The 27000-nt window shown below is 39.1% G+C and overlaps 4 protein-coding genes across 5 annotated transcripts; 2 read left to right on the forward strand and 2 right to left on the reverse strand.

The window, feature by feature from the left end:
• Position 1: 1 nt before the first annotated feature.
• Positions 2 to 1016, reverse strand: LOC136242600 (protein LZIC-like). The gene is made up of 6 exons (XM_066034041.1): positions 862 to 1016; positions 661 to 796; positions 496 to 594; positions 357 to 452; positions 224 to 305; positions 2 to 167 (listed from the first exon to the last, which is right to left on the reverse strand). Exons 1-6 carry the CDS (start codon positions 960 to 962, stop codon positions 112 to 114), a joined length of 570 nt encoding a protein of 189 aa, XP_065890113.1. The 5' UTR covers positions 963 to 1016; the 3' UTR covers positions 2 to 111.
• On the forward strand, positions 974 to 2409 carry LOC136242602 (prostamide/prostaglandin F synthase-like). Its single transcript, XM_066034044.1, has 5 exons — positions 974 to 1114; positions 1388 to 1592; positions 1646 to 1697; positions 1745 to 1808; positions 1927 to 2409. Exons 3-5 carry the CDS (start codon positions 1663 to 1665, stop codon positions 2203 to 2205), a joined length of 378 nt encoding a protein of 125 aa, XP_065890116.1. The 5' UTR covers positions 974 to 1114; positions 1388 to 1592; positions 1646 to 1662; the 3' UTR covers positions 2206 to 2409.
• A 672-nt stretch (positions 2410 to 3081) lies between these two features.
• LOC136242595 (protein kinase C iota type-like) lies at positions 3082 to 12140 on the reverse strand. Of its 2 annotated transcripts, XM_066034038.1 has the most exons (20): positions 12001 to 12140; positions 11838 to 11911; positions 11620 to 11741; positions 11252 to 11341; positions 10865 to 10915; positions 10637 to 10722; positions 10532 to 10582; positions 10158 to 10238; positions 9207 to 9317; positions 7344 to 7436; positions 7214 to 7285; positions 5418 to 5515; positions 5091 to 5227; positions 4882 to 4967; positions 4736 to 4823; positions 4556 to 4681; positions 3815 to 3894; positions 3678 to 3767; positions 3460 to 3575; positions 3082 to 3275 (listed from the first exon to the last, which is right to left on the reverse strand). In XM_066034038.1, the coding sequence occupies exons 2-20, from the start codon at positions 11891 to 11893 to the stop codon at positions 3188 to 3190; spliced, it is 1722 nt and encodes a 573-aa protein (XP_065890110.1). In that variant the 5' UTR covers positions 11894 to 11911; positions 12001 to 12140; the 3' UTR covers positions 3082 to 3187. The 2 variants fall into 2 exon arrangements, with proteins under 2 accessions (XP_065890110.1, XP_065890109.1); XM_066034037.1 differs by having other exon boundaries at positions 10532 to 10722.
• Positions 12141 to 23812: 11672 nt separating this feature from the next.
• LOC136243798 (solute carrier family 25 member 36-like) lies at positions 23813 to 25762 on the forward strand. Its single transcript, XM_066035410.1, has 8 exons — positions 23813 to 24111; positions 24177 to 24240; positions 24290 to 24441; positions 24493 to 24677; positions 24730 to 24805; positions 24857 to 24945; positions 25050 to 25248; positions 25473 to 25762. Exons 1-8 carry the CDS (start codon positions 24062 to 24064, stop codon positions 25639 to 25641), a joined length of 984 nt encoding a protein of 327 aa, XP_065891482.1. The 5' UTR covers positions 23813 to 24061; the 3' UTR covers positions 25642 to 25762.
• The last annotated feature ends 1238 nt before the right edge of the window (positions 25763 to 27000 follow it).

The raw sequence follows: 27000 nt of genomic DNA on the forward strand, positions 1-27000 counted from the left end.
GTTATTGAAGGTAAGTCATTGTATTAGCTAGTGAGAAGGTGTTCAAAACGTACATCAATGTAAAATTTATGAAATGGAAATCTTTAAATGAAATTAGTACACACGGTGTGTTCATTTCTGGGCTTGTTTGACTTGTGCACTTGCTGTTGCCAAAACCTTTTCTCCACCTAATAAAGCACACAGGATAAACACTTCCAACTTTACACAATGCTTGATGGCTCACTTGTAACATCAGAAACCTTCTCAAATTCACTGAGTGCAGCATTTGTATGGGTCGTTAAGAAATCCATTTCAGCAGCAGAAAGCTACCATGCATGTTGTACATCACAATGCATTTCTTTTAATAAATGTCTTACCTTTTCTCCAAGTTTGCGTAATGCAACTAAGATTTCAACAGATTGTTGGGTGAAGATATCCTGTGAAAGCTTGCCCATTTTAACATCACGCGACATCTGAGAAAAATATGTAAACAGCACAGAACATTAGTTGACTAACATCATTTAATCTTTGTCGTAGCTGTCCAGGCTGCTTCTTTGCAAACATACGAATGACCTCTGGAGTCTTGAATGCCTCGCTTATGGCAGCTTGGGTAGCCTGGAACAATTGTTGCATCAGATTACCTGGTTATTAATGACTTGTGTACATTATGTACAACCTCACCAGTTGCCATCTGCTCAGCTCGTCTACCAGCGTCATGTCTCCCGCCATCATTTTCTTAAGTGACTCGTTAAACTCTCGCAACTGCTCCAGTGTCTCCTGTTTCGTCTCTTCATACTCATCTTTATCCAAATCTTCTCTGGTCGATGCAAATAAAAACCATCGTAACGGTAAGGTGCTTATACTCTACGTCTGACGTCTTACTTAGCTTCTTCCAAATCTGAAAGTTGTGCAACTAGTCTGTCTAGCTGCTCTTCCAGGTTCTTTTTCAACTTTTCTGTTTCGCTTTTGCCCCTCGAAGCCATGAAAACACTGCACTAAAACATTAAGACTATAAAACACTATGATCACGTGATCAGGTCACACTCACTAAGGAGACGTCACGATGGCAGTAGCTGGAGTACCGAGACTGTCGAAAATTGCGAAAACTCTAGTGCTGGACCCTCGAACAAATACGGTTTGTGAATTGTAAGCTAAAATATTCACGTGCTGTTTGTAGTTCCTTGTCAGAAGGAACAACAACTGTTTAAGATTGCGCAACCTTGGCTTTATCTGTGTTGCAGGGCGTTATCTAACGTTAGCATAATATCCTTATGTAATGTAAATACCTGCTGTTTCGCCTTGAAAGTGATAACTAACTTTAATAGAAAAGCATATTGGCAATGCACAAAATAATATTACACGTACACAGACTTGCAACCTGTTAAATTGCACGCTTCTGTTTTTGCAGCACATCAGCATGGAGAAATTTTGGAAGGAGCAGGCTGCAGTGATAGTGTTGCTCCGACGGTTTGGATGACAACTGTGCAGGCTTGGTGCACGTAAGATCAGCGTCATCAAGCCTCAGTTAGATGCCAACAATGTTAACTTAATTGCAATTGGCCCTGAAAGACTTGGAGTAGAAGAATTTCTGGAACACCAATATTTTGCTGGCTGTAAGAAATAGAAGAAATGGATGTTATAATAACTATACTGTTTCTTTTTCCAGCTGTATATATTGATGAGATGAAGCAGATTTATAAAGACCTTGAGTATAAGCGGTAATCAGTAAAATGTGGTTTACTATGAATGAAAATAATTTTTATAGGCTTGGCATCTTTTCAATTTTGAGAGCTTTTTTTACACAGGCCATGAGAACTGGTCTTTCACAGGTATGGAGAAAATATTATACACAGAAACCTCTAGTCCTAGCTGTTGCAATTTATACATTCCCTTGTAGGCAAGGCAGAGAATATTGAGCCCTGTTGTAATTTATACATTCTCTTGTAGGCTAGGGCCCAAGGTATATCTGGCAACTTAAGTGGTGATGGCTTCCAGTGTGGTGGGGCCCTAGTGGTGTCAAAAGGTGGAGAGTGTGTATTGCTAGAGTTCAGACAAGAGTGGCCTGGCGAACACGTACCCAACGAAGATGTACTCAAGGCATTAGAGATCTCACATGACAAGGAAGCTCTACAACAACTAGAGAGCCAAGTTGATAAGGAAGAGGAAGCTGAATGTAATGACGGTGGCTGCAGTGATGGGCCTCAGCCTGTCAAGTTCAAAATTTAAGCAACTCCAGTTACACACAAAACATGTTCCACATGCGTATATATACTTGGGACAATGGTATGATGCTTTCTTGATAAATTCCTGTTTGGAGTCAAGACTGCTGAACTTTGTTACCCTGTTGGTATGTGTGTTCCTTGTATACAACTTATAACATGTTGTGTGTTCTATTAGAGTGTTTATGTAATAGTTAAAATTTTGAACTCACTTCTAGGCCTTGATCTTCATTATTCACCCTTCAAAAATAACATCAAGAGTACTACCTTGTAAGCCCATCACAAAGTGAGGAACAACTAAATTAGACAAGTGCCACAGCAATCATAATGTAGTTTAGCTACCATTTGACATACAAATTACTCTTCATTGTCTTCAGCCAGCAGAAATTATTTTGACCTACCAACCCGTCTGTATTTAGCTGAGTTTGGCCTGAGAAACACAAGATTTAGTTGAAGTGGCCTTATACTGCAAATGCTTAGATCAATACATCCAGTATGCGAATGTGACACTTGCATCCAACTTTACATTTTGGTGAGACATGTAACAAGAAACTTTGTCCTGAAGGCTACTAATCAGCTTAGACAGGTTCCACTGCAAATTACACATCTACTCTAGATCTGTCACTGATTCAACAACTCTGGATTGTGATTAAAGGAACTGTATACCATGATACAATTGATGTCATCAGATATCATAATACTGAAGTCTATACATAGTTCATCTCTACAAAATTTACTATATGTTCAGTACATCACATTATGCCAAAGAGCACAAAATTAGATAAATCTCATCGAGTCCTTCCAGAGACTCTTTTACAAAGCCAAGAATATGTATTGACATAACTAATGATCTGGCTGGGTATTTAAACAAATCAATCAGTGCATTGTTTAAAATATAATAATTATTATGAAATTTCTGTTGGTCTGGTCCACATTATATAACACATTGTAATATATTACAGAATCCACTAGAATTAATTGATAAAATTCTACACGTCCTCTGCCGGGGTTAACAGCAGTGGGTTAACATACTCAAAGCCCTCAAATTCTGTCTGATCAATCGTGTTCAATACATTACTAAAAGAGAAAGAACAACATAATTTAAAATAAAGGCACTGGTTTATGCATAAGGTATGAAGTGTAAAAAACTTCTCTTTTTTTTGATGCTCAATTGTTAGGAGGGCAAAAACTATTTAGTTAGGAAACAAGTAAAATTTTGTTAAATGTTCTCTCTACTGCACAACACACCAGACAAGCTTACGTATCATCAGGAGTGAAGCTCAGTGGCTCTCCTGTGAACTGAGGATCAAAGTTGCTGGGGTCCTTTTCATTCTGTATTCTAGGCTTGTATGGAGGAGTGATCTGTCTCAACTTGAGCTGTGGATAGTGAAACACAGTGTTATATACAAATACCTCACTATAACCACACGTTTAAGTGCACACCCTCCACAAAATATGTGTACACACAAATACACTTACCAATTCCCAATCTATTGATTTGTAGAACTGATGAGAAGCAATGTCACTAAAGCCAGTTTGTGGGTGGCAGCCCAATCGATCACCAGGTGTCTATGATGATAATACACTGTCAATAATAACATACCACAACAACACACCTTGTTGAGAAATCCTTTTAGAACAGATGCTGCTTTCACTGATAATGATCGTGGTATCCTAATGGTCTTCTCAAGAATTACTACACAAGACAGAAAAATTATTCAATGGACATAACAAACAGGTGAAAACAGAGAAATGAACTACTTGCACATGTGATCTAAATGGGTGCCAGACTCTATACTAGCATAACACGTTCATATAAGCATGCAACATGTGTGTTTTCACATAAAGAGAGAAGGTCCAGGCGGGACTTTGGGTGCAAGCTATGAGACATGGTGCAGCTCCTGCGGGTTACTAGTCCTGCCCCAGGAGACTCACAACAATTGAGTAATGCACAGGTGTCCCAGTGCTGGTTCACTAGTAGGAGTGACCATGCTAGCACGGCAGCCAAAGGCTTTTGCTTTGTGTGTGCGTGTGTGTGTGTACGTGCGCGTGCACTACCAGTTTCCTTTTAGTGCATACAGCAGCTGTGAAAAAGTTACACAGTGGCGTCTTTTGGCTGGATGATGATTTCCTGACAGGCAGTCAAGAAGTGAAGGTATGAATGAGGCGTGTGTGCACATGTATATGATAACATTGCTTTTGCCTCTTCATTTGTCAAGATACGTAACCCACATGAGTAATGTACTGGGCTGGACAGGTGCATGTCTGCATGCAATAACTGCACATGCATGTTTGTAATGTAATGTGCCACACACACATAACACACATATGGTATTCCAACATATCACAATAGTCACCTTGGAACAGGTAGTCTTCTGTGCTCTGGTCAGGCATCTCATGTCCACTAGCCACATCAAATGGTGATCGTCCAGCAAGCATCTCAAACAATAATACCCCCAGGGCCCACCAGTCCACAGATATACCTACAAGTGACCACAAATATACAAGAGGTTCCATAGACAATCTGTGGTACTCACCATAATCTTGTCCACGTAGTATTTCAGGAGCAATGTAATTTGGAGTCCCACAGAATGTACTGGTGGTGTCTCCTGGTCTTAGCCCCTCCTAAATAATGCACATCACAGTCACATGACCACACACACGTGTTTCTATGCCAACACACTTTGCACATTCCATAGTCGGTGAGTTTAACATGGCCATCACAGTCCAACAATACGTTATCTAACTTCAAATCTCGATAAATTATACCTGAAACATGTATCAATTACATATGAAATACATAGAGATAATTCACAAATACATCAGCCAGCCAAAGCACGAAAAACAGGTTAACTAGTTTTAAAAATTGAAAAACTACATGTACATACGTACCTCGCTCATGAAGATAATTTAAAGCCAGAGCAATTTCTGCACTGTAGAAGCGAGCGTGCTCCTCGGGGAGGCGACGATGTCTTTGCATGTGGAACATAAGGTCTCCACCATTGACACACTCAATGACAAAGAACAGCCTGTGAAGGAGAGACACCACACTAGATGTCACACAAACCAACACGCATACATCTGACAATACCAGGAGGTTATGCGTGAATACTGAAAATTGTTGGCATGTTATATGCCAGAGTCATATGTTTGGGGCAAATGTATGACCAAGGAAGTATAGAGGTTTAAGAGTTGTAGTAGCTGAAATGGCTCACTCACCTACTCTCCGTCTGGAAACAGGAGTGTAACCCAACCAAGAAGGGATGATTGGACGCCTGTTCAAACACATGTTTCTCTGTCTGCACCCAATCAATATCCTGAAAGTGCACAAATCATATACACGTATTATATACATTGCATCAAGACACCCATATAGCTCTCAAACATGACACAGTAGAGTAATGTGTAAAGTAAATTCACCAGCAAGTGAACTGGTAAATAAATGCACAAGTAAGATTTCCAAAATGCACAAGTAAGATTTCCAAATTCTACTTGCTGACATACATATACCCTGACAAGGCATGTGTTGTAATACTGATACACTGTGTGGTACATTAAGTGTGAGTGACTGGGATAGGTAGCTTTAACTGATAACATACTCAAACACTGCAGGTGCATAGATTTCCAAGGTATCAGCAAACAAAAGTTTTGGCATGCCAAGCATTTACCAAGTGACATCTGGCAGTACAGCACTATCTTGTATGTTAGGAAATGAAAGCATACATAGTACTACTTAATATGTATTCTAAGTACAAATCAAATACCGTATAGCGGGTTATTTTCGAAACAGAAAATTTTGCACAAGAAGCAAAATCTGAATTTCGAAGGATTGTAATTTCAAAGAGTGCATATTTCGAAGTCCAGGTGGATTTTAATTAACGGAAATTTGTGTCACAAAATATGAAGATGTGTGCCAAAAACTGACTTACTGATGGAATAATCGCCATTCCTATTCACTGGAGAGAAGACTGAGGGAGTCTCGAGTGGAGTAAATTCACTGGCTCGATCGCGCTCAATCGTAGCTAGCTATCTAGCTACTATAGATTCTAGAGCCACGTGAGACGGTCCCATTCTGGATCACCTGTTTTCTGGTTACTGGCACAGTAATGGTACAGTTTACCCATTATCATCAGTAATACTGAGCTAAAACTCGAGGAATACACATTGCACAAGCGAATCACCAAAAGTTAGATCGTTGCTTTCACTTGCTCGCACTTGTGGGAATTTATTTTCGAAGAACAACTGGATGTGGGAATTTATTATCGAAGAGAAGGGCCACTTCAAAATATCCAAAAATAAAAACCTTTCAAAAATTACCAGCTATACGGTAGTAAGAGAGGGACAGAGCATACATACACTTTGGGTGAACTAGCATTGTACATCAAATCGTGCCCACTATAAATAATCAATAGAAACAGCACAATGTGATGGTTATGTTGTAGGTGCAACTATCAGTATTAGGGAAGATTTGTAGATGACATCACAGGAGTACAGAGGGAAACACAAGGGGAATACCCAGTTCATAGGGGTTTGGTCACACATCAATTTTTTTTTGTTTTGTGTCAGTGCACCCAAGGAGATGCAATAAGCATTACATGTAATTTACTCTTGTCTTTTTCTCCCAGTGTTCTCCTTTGCCCTGGTCGTAGGAAGGACCTTGAAGACAAAAATTACCCAGCGATGGTTCTTTATGGGGAACGTGATGGTGTACTATAAAAGACTGCATTTGTAAGTCATGACTGCTTAATTGACCTATAGTTTATTTTCCGTACTATCACTGTACAAATTGATCTTTTGATTGTTACCACTTTGTAGCACTAAAGCTCTCCAGGCTGAAAGTTTAGTAAAGGAAATGTACTAAAATGAAATTCAAAAATACACAAACATGTAGGGTTCTTGCAGATCCGGTCACATATGCTTGGCAGGCTATAAACTGGATAGTGTGTGACCACAAAATTTACAATACATTTCTGGGCCAAGATGCTAGGGCAATGAGTCTGTTAAATAATACCCACCTCTTCATCCAATACGAGGTCCTTCTTGATCACCTTCATGGCGTACACTCTCTTTGTTTGCTTCAGCTCCACCTGTGTGTATGGGAGAAAACCTGTTAACATCAACCTAGTTAACAGCATGGTGTCTTACCATCAAGACTTTGGCATAGCTGCCACGACCAATTACTTTGAGAACGTTAAAGTCATCCAGAGATATCTGTGATTCTTTGACAGGATTAGAATCCTGCCATAACAGTAAAATAATCATTACAACACATACACTAAAATGTGGTCTTTTAACAGTACTGCCAAGACAATACAAATTAGCATTGTTGGGACTTACTGTAGTCTTCTACACTACAAGATGATGTACAAGATTACACATATTATTCTCAACACAGTGGAGAACAGTACAAAAAATTGGGTTGGGGTGGGCAAGTTTATGTGGGGTTGGCTGTCCGTTACAAAGTCTTAGTGTGCAAAGCACGATCTGGGGGCATGCCCCCACAGGAAAACTTGGAAATTTAAATGCTTTGAGATTGGAACATTTTCAATGGTACATGTGTACTTGAGAAGGATACTCCTATAATATTATGGCAATAACTATTATTAAGATACCGTACAAGTAGATACATCAGTAAATGAGGGAATTCCAGATAGACTCATGCACTTGATTACGTACAGATACATTTGCATAGCAAAACCAACTTAAATGTTTCTGCTGACTGTTATGTTAGATGACTGTTCTATTAGAGTATCTCGACCTCGTGCACTCCCAATACTGATTCACGTAATATTGTAATCTTGAATAACCTTTAGCACAAATCCTACTAAATCAAAGCAAAGTAAGTTGGCTAATAACTACAAAGAGGCACAATAGTTGCTGTACTTTAGCAACTAGGCATTGAAAAAATGAAGAGGGAGGTGGGCAGTTGCCCCTCTGCTTCCCCCCATTTCTCCGTCCCTGACACACAACATCTCAACAAGACCTCTTTTGATACCACAACAGCTAGACAAGAGCCGGCGTGTGTCAGGCAGCCAACACAAAATCTGCTGACAGAGCAGTACAGTGGACAAATTCAGTTGTTGTAGGAAGCCAATCAGTGTAAGGATGAAGCCTATCAAGGTTATATCTTTCTACTAAATTTGGAGAAAATCATTGGTGTCTATTTTAGCAACACTTGACAACAATAACTATTTTGTAAAGACTCTTGATGGCTCAACAGTGAAGCATGCAGTGTTGCAATGATGGTTCTGTAACAATTTCTCATGTGACATCTAATCTGCAATCAAAACTAACTTATTTCCCATTAGCTACAAATCCCCCACCCCTCCCCTTCTCAGATACCTTGGGACCATGATGAAGTGCAGACGGTGAGGCAACGTCTAAATGTACATATACTAATACAATTGGCTTGATCGTAGGAAACGGAGTCCACTATTTCTAACCATAACAAGTTGGTAACGCACGACCCCCAAACCCTGATGTAGGAATCTAAGCATATAGTAAGCAAATGGGTAAAAAAGTATCTATCACAACATTGATTGGTACAAAAACAACAATGAATTTTAATTTGCACTCCTGCATACTTTCTTGAGTGCCAGGTAACATTCAATCCTCACAAAGCCAAGCCACATAGCATCAAGATATCTTACAGGCAAGTGCCAGTTACAGCTGCCTGGGTAACACCAGAACCAAGTGCAATGTAAGATGAAATCAGAAGTACTTACAATAACTGATTCATCAGTAACTTTACACGTGCAAACACATGATCCAACTTTCTACACTGACACCACAAGGCACCCACACATTGTCACATGACAAAGGAAACAGTCTGTGATTATTGTATACATAGTCTGTTCTCACTGTTCACTCTTACGACTTTTAAGAAGCAATAAAACTTGATTGGAAATAAGTGTATTTCTTCTACACTGTTTAAGTTCTCATACGAAGTTTGGAGTTAAATAAAGTTTAGAGTGTCTATTAAGAGGTAGTGTACAACATAACACATACCTGTGGAAGATGACCACTGTACTCATCCTTCCCTTTTGGGATCTTTGGCACAGCATTAGGAGTATTAGGACCTGAATGGTCTCCCTCGGCTTGGTTAGGTTTGAGCTGTGGCTGTTGTGGATGAGAATGACAAATAAATTAATACGTAAATCTCGAGGGGCATGTATAACAAGGCAAAATCATCTACACATTGCCTCCAAATTTCAACTTTTATATGAATACATCAATACTCATCTCTGTAAAATAATTCAAACTTTTTACCATTGCCAACTTTCACCTTTGCCATTTTTCTTTTTCTTGCACAAAACTTACATATTTACTATCATCCAAGGAGGCCTGCTAGAACTACTATACTGTATAGCGGGTTTTTACCGCATCTATAAGTTATCACAAATCTTAAGAATGCGACTCAAATTTCCACAGACATAACCTTCTGCGAAAGTTAAATTTTATGTTGAATATTAGATACACATATTGGGTTAAGTTCTTGTATACATGGCCACTATACATTAGAGAAGTGGAGAATGTGCACTATAGCTGTACTGTGCAGTGACTCAACAGTAGTGGGGCACTCACCACACAAGGATATGCAGTTTGTTCTCACTTCATGGTCACACAATTATACCAAAGCGAGAAGAATTTAAATAGTGCAGCTAGCCACTGTTTATAAAAATAAGTCTTCACGGTAAAACCTGTTATACGGTACTAGTACAGCATAGCCAATTGGAAGAATTACTATTTCATTGTACAAAAATACCTGTTTAGTTCCTAATAAGGAACCAGAACTATATCATACATTACATTACATCCAATGGTATGTAACTATAGACACACAAATTACTTAACAACTATGTACCTAACTGGGTATGACAAGTATATACACTGTTCACAGGAAAAAAAACAGATATATTTCACACTAATGGCTCACAGTACAACAGTGACACTACTCACAGGGTGTCCCTCACAAACATGCCTGATGTAGTGGACACACTTCTTGTGGATGGACATCTTACAGGCCTGACACTTATAGCCCTACAAGGTGGAACACAATACATGCACATAGCTATTGTGCGTGTTGCCTGTTGTCGCTGCCCAAAGGACACAACAGCAACAATGGGATATACATATGAGACCATTGTAAGAAACCCTTCATGATCACAGTACAAAAATTACACACATATATATATGTGTACCTTACGTGTTTTTAGGGGTAGCAAAACTAGGTATGGAATAATGATAAAACCCACTGTGATTGGAAATAGCTTAAGTTAGTGTACTGCTAAAATTATTTTTACAATATATCTAATGAGTGAAAGAGTACATACCTGTCTACCTAGGCCCCATATTCGATCATCACATATTGCACAGTAGGCACTCTGAAATAGAACATAGATAATGACAAGTGCCAATGCGTTTGTTGGAAGACGTACCGCAAATCTTTTTGGAGCAAATGCATGTCCATTAATTCGTCGGATTTTCTTCCATCGTCGGGCACCACGCCTCTGATAAATGCTCCCTGCAAAAATTGTCATTAAAAGAGGTCCGAGACAAAATGAATAAGCATGTTTCAAAACAGGATCAAAAACACCGGGGAAGACATTGCTTCCATAAGAATGCTGTACTGTAACAGAGCCATACCAATGTATTAGAATACTTACTATCTTCTCCTGGACATAGTTGGCCGGGAGCAGGAGGTGGTCCCTCAAATACTGAAAGAAAATATTTCTGATTAACAACAAGTGTTTGCAGTATACAACACAGGGAGAGGGGTTAACCAACTATCATGACTGAAACAATTATCAATCTGGGAGTAAATATAGTGAAATCGATACAATTATTCCTGCTGCAAAACATTTGAACATTCTACCACAGCCCTAAAACAGTGTAATTTACAAGGATGGGTGTCAGCTGGGATGGAAGCAATTAACACTGAGATGTTGTGTACATAGGTAAAGTGACATAATATGATTATCTATGATGCATGACAGACCTCCATCAACAATGGTAACCCATAGATCCCATACCAAGTTGTATACTCCACTTACTGTGTAAAAACAGTTCGTTGTCTTGATTGTAAGTATACAACCTGAGGGCTTCTTGCCATTCTCTCTCTATTCCAACTGAAACTGGATCTCCTATATAAATAGAACACTCCTTATAGGATGATACCATTGTAAACAGCACACTGTGCAGGTGTGTGACATTATCACCTTTAACTGACAAGGTGGGTGTAGTAAATAATCAAATGTGGGCCTAAAATAACACCACAGAATGGTGTGTATATAGTACACAAGTGTGTATATAGTACACAAGTGTGTATAAATGTGCATGACCCCTGTGTGTGTGTAGTACACTGCACATGCACTCATACATGTAAATATGTGTAGTGCGAGTGTGTGTGCACGCACAATACCGTCAATGTCCAGCCACTTTAGTGTGAACTGTTGCTCTCGTTTAAAGCCACACTGCAGCTTCAGCTCCCTTACTACTATATCAAATGGAGTCTTAGGGTCGAGTTGGAAACGAACTTCTTTTCTAAAAATTAACAACATTCACATCACCATGGAAACTAGCACGTCACATGAATACGAGAGGATTTTACAGTTACAATCACACACGCGTTCTGCTCACCCTTTAAACGTCAATCTCACTGGAATAACATCTGGTATAAACCCTGTATTGGCCATAGGGTGAGCCCACAGACACTGTTAGAGATGCACAAACACCCGATAAGTTATCTTCTTAAACCAGAACAACCCTCAATACGATCAAACACAACTATGACACAACTTACCTGTGTTTATAGTAGCTGACGAAGTCAAGACAGCTGAAATGCCTTCAGTTTTTTCGGGCTGTGGGCAGTACAGCAAATTTCGTGTGTATAAATAAAACACCGGTATTACTGAACTATCACACCAGTCTCGTGCCCAGCCGGGCTCGCGCTAATGCGCAAAAAGCGCGAGCCCGGCTGGGCACGAGACTACTATCACACGTGAGCATACTAAATATTTTATGCGCGCTGCTACACTTAGGCGTCTCTCTTTTTAGACGCCTCCGATGATTAATGATGTAATGATGGGGAAGTATTCCCAGTCTTTGTTTATAAGCATCGGCATAAACAAGTTCATGGTTTCTAATATAAGGCCACTCCAAATAAATTCTCTGTTTCCCGTCCTGGACTCAAGCATATTTGCATGCGGGCGGGCGGTTCATTTCCATTATTTCATTGTAAGATTGGCAGCTTTTCAAGCCATTATTTGCCTGGCACAACCATAAAAAGCTGCATAAAAGCATGCTTAAGCTTTTCAAGTTGCAAAAATAGTGCAAACGTGAAGTTTGTGCCAACTCGATAGCACTACTGACACGTGAGCTGACACTGTTTCAAGATGGCTTTTACTAAGCCTCTCAGTATGCAAGAATAACCAGAAAATAATGGAAGAATACGGAATAATGGAATATTTAGAGCTGTCAGTAACTAGATTCGGGCGGTGGACGGGAAACAGAGAATTTATTTGGAGTGGCCTAAGAACTTACTACAATACCCTTGTTATTTCAACTTGGTACCCCTGAGTCTGGGCCCCCATTATCTCTTGTATGTTGTCATACTTTTCATGACGTCATCATCATCATTTTGCTTACAAGTGCAATTTCCCTTCTTAGTTGAATTTTTTCTTGAGCTAACTGGCTCATTTTGTTCCAGCCATAGCTAGTCTGCCCAGCTCCCAACAAGTAAATGTCAGGATGCTGTGACTGAAATGGCAGCCTTTGCTCTTTGGCTGACTGATGCTGTTGTTCTCAAAGAAAGCAAAATTTAGCTCGTTTAGTTGCACTCTTGCATGTGTTGGTGCAAAAGGGTGCACTAGGCAATGATCACTGAATGGTGACTTACATGTGGTCAGTCTCCACCAACAAGTGTTCAGTTCACCTAACCCATGCTTCTGGCTAACATCAAATATGATAACTGGCAACCTGCACTTAGCTCCAATGCCACGAAACAGCCAGCCAGCCAGCCAGCCAGCCAACACACGCACACACACACACACACACACACACACACACACACACACACACACACACACACACACACACACACACACACACACACACACACACACACACACACACACACACACACACACACACACACACACAGAGGTAATCTGAACACGTGGATGCATACATCAGTAATAGTGAGAGTGAATAATTTACTCTTGGATAATATACTGAGTTGGCTATGGCCACATGGGTGGTGTATTATTCCTGAGTGAGGGTTAGTTACAGAGATTGCAGTGCAGAAAATATAAACTGTGATTTTTCACCACGTATAGCCTGTCAGGTGCAGTTGCAACAGCCATCACTTTACCACTGGATGTGCTGAAGACTCGCTCTCACATAAGCTTAGTGCAAAGCACTATATAGCTGATATAACACATGCTATTTTACAGTCAGCATCCTTGCCAATATTAAATGGAGTTTTTATACATATCAAGTAAGTATACAATATGGTCGATTTGTTCTGTGGATTAAGCAGTTAAATATTTTCCTCAGGTCCATGTACAAGTCCGAGGGAGGCTTCCGACCATTTTTCAAAGGATTTTGGCCATCAACAACTGCAATGATGATATCTAGTGGAATATACTTCCAATGGCGGATCCAGGATGGGGCATTTGGGGCAAATGCCCCCCCCCCCCCCCCCCCCCCTTCAAGAAATTGCATACAAGATCGAGATACTCTAATAGAGCAGTCAGTTACTCTAATAAAGCAGTCACAATGTTCATGAGGCAGTGTAGCTTACCTATGAAGCTATAAATAGGATTTTATTTTACATAACAGACGTGATATATTTAGTAAAGGATCACTAGCTGTTATTGTTGTGACCTTTTTTTTTTTTTCAGCAAGGTGCCCCCCTCCTTTCCAAACTCTGGATCCGCCCCTGACTTCTATATAGTTCCTACAACCAGTGCAAAACTTGGTTTGGTGGTGACAGTGGCAATAAACTAGCTATTTTCTCAGCTGGAATTTCTGCAAGTATGTTTATAATGCAATAATGTGGAAGCAAATATGTACATTTTCAATAGACTTCACTTCAACCATGTTGACCTTACCCATCTGGGCGGTGAAGGCTAGAATACAACTAAATCCTGCAAAAAAAAACAGTAAGACACAGCTAACCCACAGCTAATTATTGTGCTAAGATGGCTCCATCACAGATCTGTGAGGCACCACCTTCAACATGTCTGGAAAAAACATGGCTTTAAAGGATTTTATCGTGCAACTCCTGCAGTCTGCATAGGTATAAATGAATCATACATCAAACATGAATATATACATATAAAACTGAATATTTCATTTGCAGGGTCTGTTAAAGAGGGTGTTCATTTCATGATTTATGAACATCTCAAGTACTATCTAGTCCCTTGGAGTGATGAAAATTTACCAAGTGGTACTGGTATTGCTATTCCAATAACATCAGGCATTGCTTGAATTATCAGTTCCACAATTTTTTATCCAACTGAAGTGATAAGAATTTGGCTCCGTGAAGATGGCTCCAAGAGGTACAGTCATTATTTCTGGCATTAGTAGCTATATACTTCAATTTATTCTGGTTGCAGGTTTTTCCAGGTGCTGTCAGAAGTATGGAAAGGGAAGTGCCTGTATAGTGGTTTTCAATTTCAGTTACTGAAGACATTTCCACAAACGATGATTGTATCTTATATATATGAGCTCCTCAAAACCATGCACAGCAACTGATAACCTACATAGAAAATATAATACATACACAGAGACTGAAATTAGACACAAATTATACAAATACCAATAATATTGCTGTAAATTCCTGCAATAGCACACTTAACTAATATTACATGCATAGTAAAGCATAACTGTGTACTTATGTAGCTAACATGTTTTCTAGAAGATGGAATAAAATGTACTTTATATTGGTATATCTGATATTGTGGTAGTGTGGTTGCTATTTGATTAAAGACATAGCTAAGTCTATATATTCATATGTCTTGCGGGTTTTGTGGTTAAAGTATGGGCCTTGGTTATTCATACTAAATGGTAGCATCCACCTGCCACAACCATGTTACCTTGACCAATTTGGGTTAGAATGCAGATATCAAAAAATCAGTAAGATATTACATGCGTGCTACTGCAGCAAAGGAAGCAATAATCATACAAGTGGAACGCACATGTACACCCAGCACTACATGAATACAGGCACATGCAAAGCAAAAGTAAAGCCTCCAGCAAGCATTCAAAGCACTGCATTGCCATCCAGCACTGGAATACCTGTGCACCACTTATATACTTGAGCCCATGCAGGCAAGTCACAACCTTCAGGAGGATTGTCCAAGAATCATGGTTAGGCTGAAGCTGTGACCCCCACACTGTTAAGTGGCACAATGAAAGGTGGGCATTTCTCCCCCAGTTGACACTGGGCTGCCAGGTCTCCATTATACAGTCGGTAGCAAGGTGAATAAAATTTCTGGCTTGCTTATAAGGAAACAACAACAGCAATAGGGCATCATGGGACATCAAACCCGGAACCTTGTCATTACTATGATGCTTTAACCACTTATGCATGTACATGTATACAAACATGCATATGCATGCACACGCACACACACAAAAAAGCCTTCAGCTGCCGCTAAGCGGTCACACTGCCCAGTGGCCAGTACTGGGGCACCTGTGCGCTACTCAGGTGCTATGAGTCAGCGCAGGAATGCCCTCCTGGGGCAGGACTAGTAACCCGCAGGAGGCTGTACCATGTCTCACAGTTGAAGGCGTGGGCACCCAAGTTGGACCTTTAACTGCTATATGAGACATGGACAGTTGAGCATGCATTTGCTTCCCCAGTTTACACCAGGTACCCATTGACGTTACATCTGGGTGGGCTGCTTCCCCAGTTGGCATCAGGCCACCAGGTCCCCATTTTAACAGCTGGGTAGACTGGAGCAATGTGAGTAAAGTTTCTTGCTCAAGGAAACAACAACACCAAAGTGGCCCAGCTGGGAATCGAACCTGGAACCTTTCGATTACCAGGCAGACGCCCTAACCACTTGGCTATGCTGCCCCACACATGCACACACACACACACACACAAACACACGGCACACAGATATGCTCTTCAGTATACTACAGTCCCCATTTTAACAACTGCAGATTTCTTGCTCAGAGAGACAAATGACAGTGGCGTATCACTTAGCATGCTCTAATTAATTGCTTCATATATACGCACACACACAAGCAAACATTCGCACACACATTGTAGATCCATTAGGCACCTGCATGCACATTAAGCAAAGAAGCAAATATTATAGGCAAGTCTGCAAAGACCATATCATGGAGCTCTCACAGTCTGTATGTGCATATGCATCTATGCATCTGAAGTACATATTCCTGTTTAGACACTGGATTTGCTGTATAGAGAACTCCAAATACTAGTGGATAAATAGCATGTTTTGAAATACGCCCATGCAGTGCACAACTTTCACATGCATTATACATAACTCAATGTCAGTCATACGTCCACAGTTTATCACTAATTTCATGCATGCAGTCATATTTAATTGCTGCAGTTCACCTACAGTGCTTATTATAATGTTGTATTCTGTATATACTCCATAGCAGCCTTGATCATTGGTTACACTTGAGTGTCCCCTTTTAGTACCTTTGATGATATAATGTTGGCGGAGTACCAGAGTAACATGCATGACTAGCTATTGGGTAATAACTCTAGTGGAAACTTGCCATTTTTGCCAAATTTGCAATGTGGTGAAACTGTATGACATAATTTGTTAATGTGGGCAATTAAACTTATTATTGAAGCACTCCTGGTTCTAAAATCATGCAGTCACAGCAGTGTTTATATATATATATATATACTGCTACATGGAAATATTGTACATGCATGTATACTATATACATGCTATAGGTTGGCTGCATCCATATGTGTCTTTGTGTGATGATGCAGTAACATAAACAATAATGACTCAGAACTACCTGTAGACACGATGCACATGCATGCCAAACTGATGCAATCATGGCTGTATACTGTATGGAGCATAATAGCTATGTAGCTATATAATATATAAGCTAAAAAAGTAAAAATGTTGTTAGCCCAAACTTGTACTTTGAGTATAATAGTATTAGAACAAGTCTTTGGGGCTATTTTCATCAGCAGTTTTATAATAGCTAAACGCCCCTAGCTGCTGTATACTAGGCAATGCCAGTCCTATAAGATACTACGTAGCTATAGGCAACCCAATGTACCACCATAAACCCCCATGATTAATTATGACGTGGTAAGCATGTGACCATGATCATGCAACAATGTGGTCTGTTGATATGATGACGTAAGGGGTGTATCTTTCCTATTTTAGCCATTATACGTATAGCTATATTGCTTTGAGAAGACCTATACACATGCTTGATGTCATTTTTCAGTTGCATGCAAGGTTTAATTGCATAGAAGTTTTGTTAAAAGCTTTGAAGTGCACGTGAATGTGCTAAGTGTAGCTTTTGTTAGGCTAACTTCTAATATTTAGCTATATAGCTGCTTATAATCTGATTCAACTACATGATATGGTTTGCTTAAGAATACAACTGGTCATAGTAACAAGCTATAGTGCATGTGAAAGATTTAATCATCACAGCCAGTATTGGTGTTCTGCTGCTACTGCTCACCTATTGTTCTAGACTATTGCATGGTTACCACAAAGCTTTTTAGAAATGTCATAAAGTAAACCACTTCAGTCAACTGCACGTTCGCTTTGGAATAGGAGGGTATTAATGCTAATATATACCTATTAGCTATTTGTGTGTATATATTTTTGTTGATTTCCAGTGCAGTTGCAACAGCTTTGCCATTAGATGCACTGAAAACTCACTATCAGGTTCGCACGCAGCTCAGTATAGCCAGTACATGTATTTCAATATGTCACTTTTTCCTACAGCTGGTACATAAGTATTGGCAAATAGTGATCATCACTGTAAATTTTAGTGACTGTCACTAAGAATTTCCAGTGACGTTCACTATTTGCCACAGTATTCATTCCTGTGTGAAGCTATTCCCTTTGTCAAGTGAGCACATAACAGTTTGATGATAAATTTAACATTTAATTCTTTCCATAGTCCATGTACTGACAAGAATGATAAAGCTCTGACCATTTTTTAAAGGATTCAAGCTGTCAAAATCAAGAACAATGCTATATCTACAGGTTTTACATATACGAAACCTGCAAAAAAAGGTTTGGTGGTGAAAATGCAGTAAATTTGGCAGCTGGCATCTTTGCAAGCACGTATACTCCTTTTAATTCATCATCATTAAGTGCAATGATTTTCATGAAGCACATTCGGAAAACCATATAGCTAGCATCAAGGCATTTTATCATTCATCTAGCTCCCGTGCATGAGCTGCATAGGTATTAAGTGTTTGCATTTGACATTCATATGTGCATGTATTATTCATACAGACTCCGTGAGATGTGTGTGTGTGTGTGTGTGTGTGTGTGTGTGTGTGTGTGTGTGTGTGTGTGTGTGTGTGTGTGTGTGTGTGTGTGTGTGTGTGTGTGTGTGTGTGTGTGTGTGTGTGTGTGTGTGTGTGTGTGTGTGTGTGTGTGTGTGTGTGTGTGTGTGTGTGTGTGTGTGTGCATGTATATACCAACTATAGCTTTACATCGATATTGTTTGTAATGTGGAAAAAGAAACACTTGTATAAATGCCTTCACATTTATTTGATGAAGAAGGTTCCAATCAAACTTAGGGTATATAAAGTCCTCAAGGGATATATAGGTCAGCATGCATGCATTGGAAATATATATTGCATGCACACTGATATATACGGATACAATAAATACTTAACAAGATATACATGCCATGAGTATATTATGTATACACTTCTGTAATGTTGAATGTATATCATAATGGTAACTATATACATGCATGCTATATATATATACAATTCAGTATGTATGCATATAATTTTGCTCCTAGTAGCTATATGCTCAGCACCATGTATATACTTTATAGAGTAAACCATTTATTATAGGTTCACACATGGCTCTACAACCCTTTGCTATATAGTGTATAGCTATAGCTATATTTACCCAACCCTTTAACTTAAAATTTAACTCTCTATCAAACATTTTAGCTGCCAAGTTGCTCTTATATAGTAGCTCATATGTAATATATAAACCATGGCTACGAAGTGTATTGCACTTATATACATCCCGACTCCGAAGTCAGAGGAAGTTTACTATTGATAAATGCCGAGGCGAAAACACTGAAGTGAGCCATGGTTCATATGATGTATACCATGTTTCTAAATTAATCAGCACTACATTACTTACTAACAACCCATATGCACACAAACCAAGTTAAAGTATATACTTATACTTAATTCGCCATAGTTTGGCATGGTAGGCATGCTGGAAACGTTTCTCTCACAATTCAGCCCTCACAATGAAGAATCAAATTGATTGTGGGACTTAGTAAACATATCTCCGTATATCGCCAGGACTTGTCCGTTCATATCAACAAATGTAGGAGCAACGTTATTTGCTGCCACCCATCATCGAAGTCGCTAGGTATGGGTATAAAATGAGTCCAGTGGTTGAACTCTTACTGGCTGGGGTGATTGATCGCCGAGCGTGACGAAGGTTATTAGCCTGAGTCATCTGGGTGATTAGTCATGCTAGCGTGGGTGTCGTTCGCCCGCCCACGTCGGGCTATCAGCCCGTAATTGTGACACAGTAATGTGTCACGTGACATCCCAGGTGAGTATATATATACTCACCTCAGGTAGGTATATATATATATACTCACCTGAGGGTTGGGGTGTATGTGCCCTATATGCAACTAGCGGTGCTTTTGAAGTTTCACATGATCATGGTATATATATATAGCTACATGCAACGTGCATAAATGTCATGGTGGCTTACTCAGCAGACAATCAGTCTGGATCTCATGCATATCTAAAGACAAACAATGTCGCCGGCTGCATACACTAAAGCAGCTATAGCTAAATATCATATACTCTATATAGAATTGTAATATATACTGATACATGCAGCAAAATTAAGGTCACTATACTGAAGGTCACTATATATACTATAATGTCTGCATGCCACCTGATTGCAATATTCACTATATTTTATGCAGTGACATTCACTAATTTTTGTAGTGACCGTCACTACCGTGCACATGAAAACAAACTAGTGAAGGTCACTACTATAAATGTGTAGTGAAGTCACTACTGTGACATCTGCCACAATACTCACTATATATATATATATATATATATATACTATAACGTTCACTATACTAGCTAATTTTGTAGTGACCATCATGCACTACATGTAGTGGACGTTCACTATAATGTAGTATGGGTCACTACAAAAGAGTATAGTGAAGATCACTATACTTACTGAAATGTACTAGCTATTTTAAAAATTAAAAATTTTAAAACGAAGTAGGGATTGGTATATTAATATACATCTACAAAAAGTAAGAAAACAAGCTCAAAAATGTTACAGCTGAAATGAGAAATGATCCAGCAGTAAAAAGTAAGGAAACAAGATTAGACAACTACTTACTAAAATGAGACACACCTTAATGCCTACTTTTGGCTAGCCAAATTAGCCAAAAGTAGGCATTAAGGTGTGTCTCATTTTAGTAAGTAGTCGTCTAATCTTGTTTCCTTACTTTTTGTAGATGTATATTAATATACCAATCCCTACTTCATTTTAAAATTTTTAATTTTTAAAATAGCTATTGTTTGTTTACTTTTTTGTCTAGTTAGCTCTTTTTGTTTTCCACATAGTATAAATATCACTTGAAGCAGCTATCTTTTACCTTCGTACGCAATAAGCGCCTCTAAAATAATTATCGTCTTGTCTTTTAAAGCTATTACAGCAACTGTTATAGGCTTCAGCTGCATTTCTAATGGCCTAAATATTGATGTAAAGCATCGCTGGATAGTCCACCATTAAAAGTGGAACCCTTGCTTTTATAAGTCTGGATCCCGAGGTGGATCCGGGACATTATTAGCTAGCTACCTCACAAAAAAGCTAAACCGGTAATTAAGACTATATAAAATGACTACCCAGCGTTAATAAATGCTAGAGACAACTCCTTGGTACTACTTACACACACGTACTCACACTTCATTAAAATCATGTGTTTGAGTTGTGGCGCGTGCCGCAATTATTAAGCACCACAATTATTAACAGTGCTGGGCAAGTTACTTTAAAAAAGTAACTATAGTTACATATTACATGCAACTGAACTATTTAGTTACAGTTACATATTACCCATATAACTATAATAATATTACATATTATATTACTTTGTGTCCACAGCCTTAAGCTGTCACGTGTGAAACTACCACCTTATCATGTGACACGATTGCGTTGTTCGACAATGTGCAAATCTTGGTTATAAGTAAGAAGCTGGTGAATAAGTTTCATTCAGTAGGCTTTATTACTTCGTTATGGCTAGGCGTTACTCAGTGGATTACTAACGAGATTAGTAACTTTGTTACTTGTAGTAATAATATTATGTCAGTAATATTAGATTTGTTACAGTAACTATATTACTTAGGTAACGCGTTACATTTGTAACTTGAGTTATATTACCTATTTTTATAGCGTATTTCATTATATTACTTAGTTACCACAAAAGTAATAATATTATGTAATGCATTACATAAGTAACACGTTACTCCCAACACAGATTATCCTTCGAGAAGAACAAAGAAGCGAATGAATGATGAAAGCAAACAGCATGGTGCAGTGGACAGAACGTAATCAGAACTTTAGATCCGTGAATCCGCCGTCATTACCTGAAATTTCTGGAGTAGCACAACCGGGTCTTACAGCAGGCAGGCAGGCAGGCAGGCAGGCAGGCAGGCAGGCAGGCAGGCAGGCAGGCAGGCAGGCAGGCAGGCAGGCAGGCAGGCAGGCAGGCAGGCAGGCAGGCAGGCAGGCAGGCAGGCAGGCAGGCAGGCAGGCAGGCAGGCAGGCAGGCAGGCAGGCAGGCAGGCAGACAGGCAGGCAGGCAGATGAAATCCAGGCAAATTTCGAAACTTAAAACTCACTGTACATTGAAACATTCGACTTTTTGCTTCGTTTAACCAAGGCACATGCAGCATCATTACAGCAGTACGAATGTATTCCAGATGGTTTTTTCAGGTAAAACTTATTGCAAGGCCATTTTTTAAGGTGCAAAAATCCATGACACCATATGATTTCTTACCAATCCCTACTATACAGTACTATCGTACTGTATGATAGTGCACGCATGAGTATATCATTGTGGCAGAAATTAGTAATGAAATTCACTACTAATTTTTTACAGTGTATATAACTAGCTAGCTATAGTGTATAATAGTATCTAATACAAATATGATTGTGTCAGTATACGTGCCAGGTTATAGTCTGCTGGTAGAGTTAGCTGAATCATTATAACTAGCTTATGATCATTTTCTAGTCATTTGTCATGCATGTCAGGAGTCGGTTTGTAAGTGCCTGCATGGATGCACAGCTGCATGGCAGGGACATGCAAATGAGACACCGGGGGATTGCATGTCTGTCTTGCCGGCATGATGAGTCATTAGGCTGGCACCATGCACCGACCCTATTTTAGGACCTAAGCGCCCATATTTTTCGGGGCGCTTATAAGGGCCCACCTAAAACAGGGTCAGCGGCGCCAGACTAATGAGTCATAGCTATCAGTGAAAATTTTATCCAAAAATTTAGACCTTCATAATTAGCTACATATGGGATGATCGTTTGCAAATCTGTGAAAATGTTATCATTGCATTGCTCAACTGACCTCAAAAATTTTGCCACTCGAAATATTTTAGGCCATACCTACAGGATCTTATGTTACATGGGCAAAACCTCAGAAAATTTGGGTAGGTAGGTCGATTTGATAATGATAATAATAATTAGTACATAATAGAAAATTCAAGTATTATGGTGAAATTTACCATACAAAAAGAGCAACAACTACAAAAAACGTTGCATGAAACCATATGATGAAACATATGCAGCACCATAATGTATTACTGTACAATGAAACAAACCTCTTGAGTATAATAACTTCGTGTGGAGTATATTCACCATCCTTTTGAAGAGTTTAATCCCTAGAGGACTTATCCCAATAGCTGATTTTCACTAGTACATACGAGATTGACCATCTTGGCACACGTGATCCTATATCACGCGATTATCGTGATCATTTCAGGTTATGAAAAAAGACAGTCAGTCGGTCGGGCCCGTGCAACATAAAATCCAACCTATACTGACGGTATTTTCGCATGATTGCGTGCAGTTAGCTGTATAGCTATGCCGGCCGGAGAGATTTATCTCTGGCTGCACGGAGTCGTCCCAATCATGGCGGGAATATAGTAGTAGATACTGAGAATTGGAAAATGTGCCTGATCTACATGGTAGACATCATGGACTATACTATAACTACGTTTTTTCACCATGCATAGTTCTATTACAGCCATTCTTGTAGAAATGCGAAAATATTGTACATGTATGCAAGAGGCGGGATAATTGAATTAGCGCTAGCGTTAACACGTGGTATGAACGTGGTAATTCACGTGCACGACATGAAGAGAACTAGCACGTGTACTAGATCCTGGCGGTCATTTTCTCAAGGCTCACCTCACCTTACTGCTGGAGCATTTGAAGCGTTCATTCCTCGTGCTTGGCACTCCTAAGTCATTGGTCACTAGACCTGGAATGCCCTACGTCAAGCGGTGTTCTATCAACATTTGCGCTCGATTTGTGTACTTCAGCCGGTGCTGGGGACCTCCTGCTTACTCGAATTGCTAAACAATGAATGACAATATCAGAGTTAATCCAGCCATTCAACTGGCAGCCGGGGGGTAAGACAAATGTTCGACGTTTTAAAATGACGGGAGCCATTTGTATTCTCCGTTTATCATTGTAGCCTGGCAGGTGCAACTGGAGCTATTGCTACTTCACCTCTTGAATTTTTAAAGACTCGTTTGCAGGTAAAGCTAGACACCATGTACTAGTAGTAACCTACATGTTTTTCTGTAGTCAACTACTGGCCAGCAATTCCTAACTGGAAAACATGCCCCATCAGTGGTACCTTACTACACAGGAACAAAGCTATGGCTTGGCTTGCAAACTGCAAGACATTTTTCATCATCAGTCACTGTTGGTGCCAGCAGTGTAGTGAAATACTTTGAGTAAGTTTATAACAATTGATGGAAATTGTATTTCATATGTTCTTTTTGTAGACATATCTACACTGCTGAAGGGGGATTAAAAGCTTTCTACAAGGGGCTACGTCCTGCACTAATAGGGATTATTCCTGGCAAAGCAATCTACTTTCTGTCATATTCCAAATACAAGGAACTTTTCAATAGAATCTGTTGCACACCTAACAGCGACCAGGTTCACCTCTTATCTGCTGTATCAGCAGGTTAGTGTGGACACTATTGCTTCTGAAACTGTATTTCAATTTTCTTATATAGGTGCTACTATGAGTACAATTACTTCACCAATCTGGGTGATTAAAACTAGAGTTCAACTCGACACTGGTCATAATAGGTAAGTAGCTATACTTTGTTGTTTATAATAATAACAATTTGTTCTCAACAGAATCGGTTCCATTGCCTATCATATTCAGAGAATTTGGCACAGAGATGGATTTAAAGGATTTTATCGTGGATTGTCAGCATCATATGCAGGTAGGAAGATAAGCTTAAAATTTTATTATTTATTTATTTACTAAATTATGTGCAAACAGTGAGTATTGTGTATCTGGTAGTATTGTGTATCTTCTTTGTTTCAGGCGCAGCCGAAACTGGTGTTTATTTTGTCTTCTATGAAAGACTAAAGATTTACTTTGCTAGCAGACGTGACTCATATTCTCCAATGTACATGGACTACTTGTTATCAGCATCAGCTGCCAAGCTATTGGCAGTTTCACTTTGTTATCCTCATGAGGTTGTCAGGACAAGACTAAGACAGGACAGCACTGGGCCAAGAAAGTAAGTGTACCATCTGTCTCTGAAAGTAGAGAGTACATGTACTTTGATTCAGTGTATTGAATAAACCTGCTGAGTTCTGTAATATGAAGTAATGAACTTTTGATCTTTCATCGTGATTGAGTTCATATTGCATTGATCCATTTGAATTGTTTGTTTGCATACATGCTATTGTGGGAGTTCATATTTTGAGTTCATCTATTTATTACAAGTGTTGTGTTGTGTAGGTACAGGTCATTTGTACAGACATTATTGAAAGTGTGGAGTGAAGAAAGACTGGTTGGTTTATATGGTGGAATGTCACTACATTTACTGAGAGCTGTTCCCAACACTGCAATCACATTCCTCACCTACGAAGCTGTCATGACAATTATAAATTCATACAACTTTATATAGTGTATGTATATATTGTATATACTTGTAAATAGTGGTAGAGTGAATTTCATAACAAGTTCTTGGAATGGATTTACTGCATGTATATTATATTTAAAAACCACAATGAATGTGACTAAACATATCTTCGTATTACCACATCTGCAAAACAATTGATACCCGGCAACACATGCTTTGAGCATGGTAGACACTCTACAATAGCCTTGTACAACCACTGCAGTATGGTCATGTATGTGAGATAGTCAAGTGATCAAACCCCCAACCTTTTCAGGTGAAATGATGTCTACTAATTGTTGATCAAAAATCTTGATCACTGATGGTCGTATAAAGTGTGCAAAGTATGTAAAATGTGAAGCATGAGCCTTCTAGTTGGGGCATGCCCACCTCCCCAAGGAAAGTTTTACTTGTGTCATGTATAGCCGGGACAAATGTATAGACTAGATAGCCTGGCTAAAATATATTATATACCTGAAAACACTACAAAACTGTGGCCTTTCTGTTGTGTGTAGCTATGGATTGTTTCAACATGAAACAATTGATTGTTATAAACACTTCAATCCTGTCTAGAATAAGAGCTTTATGTGACCGGATTTTGGAAGTGGGCACATGTAACTAGAAGTTGCAATTAAAATTTCAGCAACATTTTTTAAGCAGGTTTTTGTCACATTTGGTTTAACTGAGCAACTATTAAACTTTCTTGCTGTCAGTGAAGTTATACACCCAAAGCTTCTTTACATGCACTAATTTCATATGACTTGTGTGCCGGTACACCTGACTGAATTATCTTACAAATTTGGTGATTTGTTTTGATGGAATGGTTGAGGGAATGGCTATAACTAACTCTTTAGACAATGATACACTGATGTTATTTAATTGAAGAAAAGCCCGCAGCTTGACTCAATATAAATGAATAATGTGCAATGCTCAGTGTCCAAAGTGCCTTACTAGATGTTGGGCACTGCTCCCTACCCTAAATCCGCCGCTAGTGAATACACCTTGTAGTTTGGTATACTACATTTCATTGCTGGCACTATTGTGTCTCAGTGCTCATACATTTGGCTATAATTACCAACCAATAATTGATGTATATAAATATTCCTTCCTCCCAAGAACTGTACCAGAATGGAATAGATTAGATGATGAGATTATTGAGACTGACTATGTTGAAGAATTTAAGCAAAAATTAGCCCCTTTTATGTATATGGTTAAGTAACTTATCGTAATTGTATATATTTTTATAGTTTATTATTGTAATTGTACATATGTATATAATTAAGTAACTTGTCGTAATTGTACATACTTATACAGTTAAGTAACTAATTGAAATTGTACACATGTAATTGCACATCAGCATTATACCCC

This window comes from Dysidea avara, chromosome 13, assembly GCF_963678975.1.
Source record: "Dysidea avara chromosome 13, odDysAvar1.4, whole genome shotgun sequence".
Classification (NCBI taxonomy): Eukaryota; Metazoa; Porifera; class Demospongiae; order Dictyoceratida; family Dysideidae; genus Dysidea; species Dysidea avara.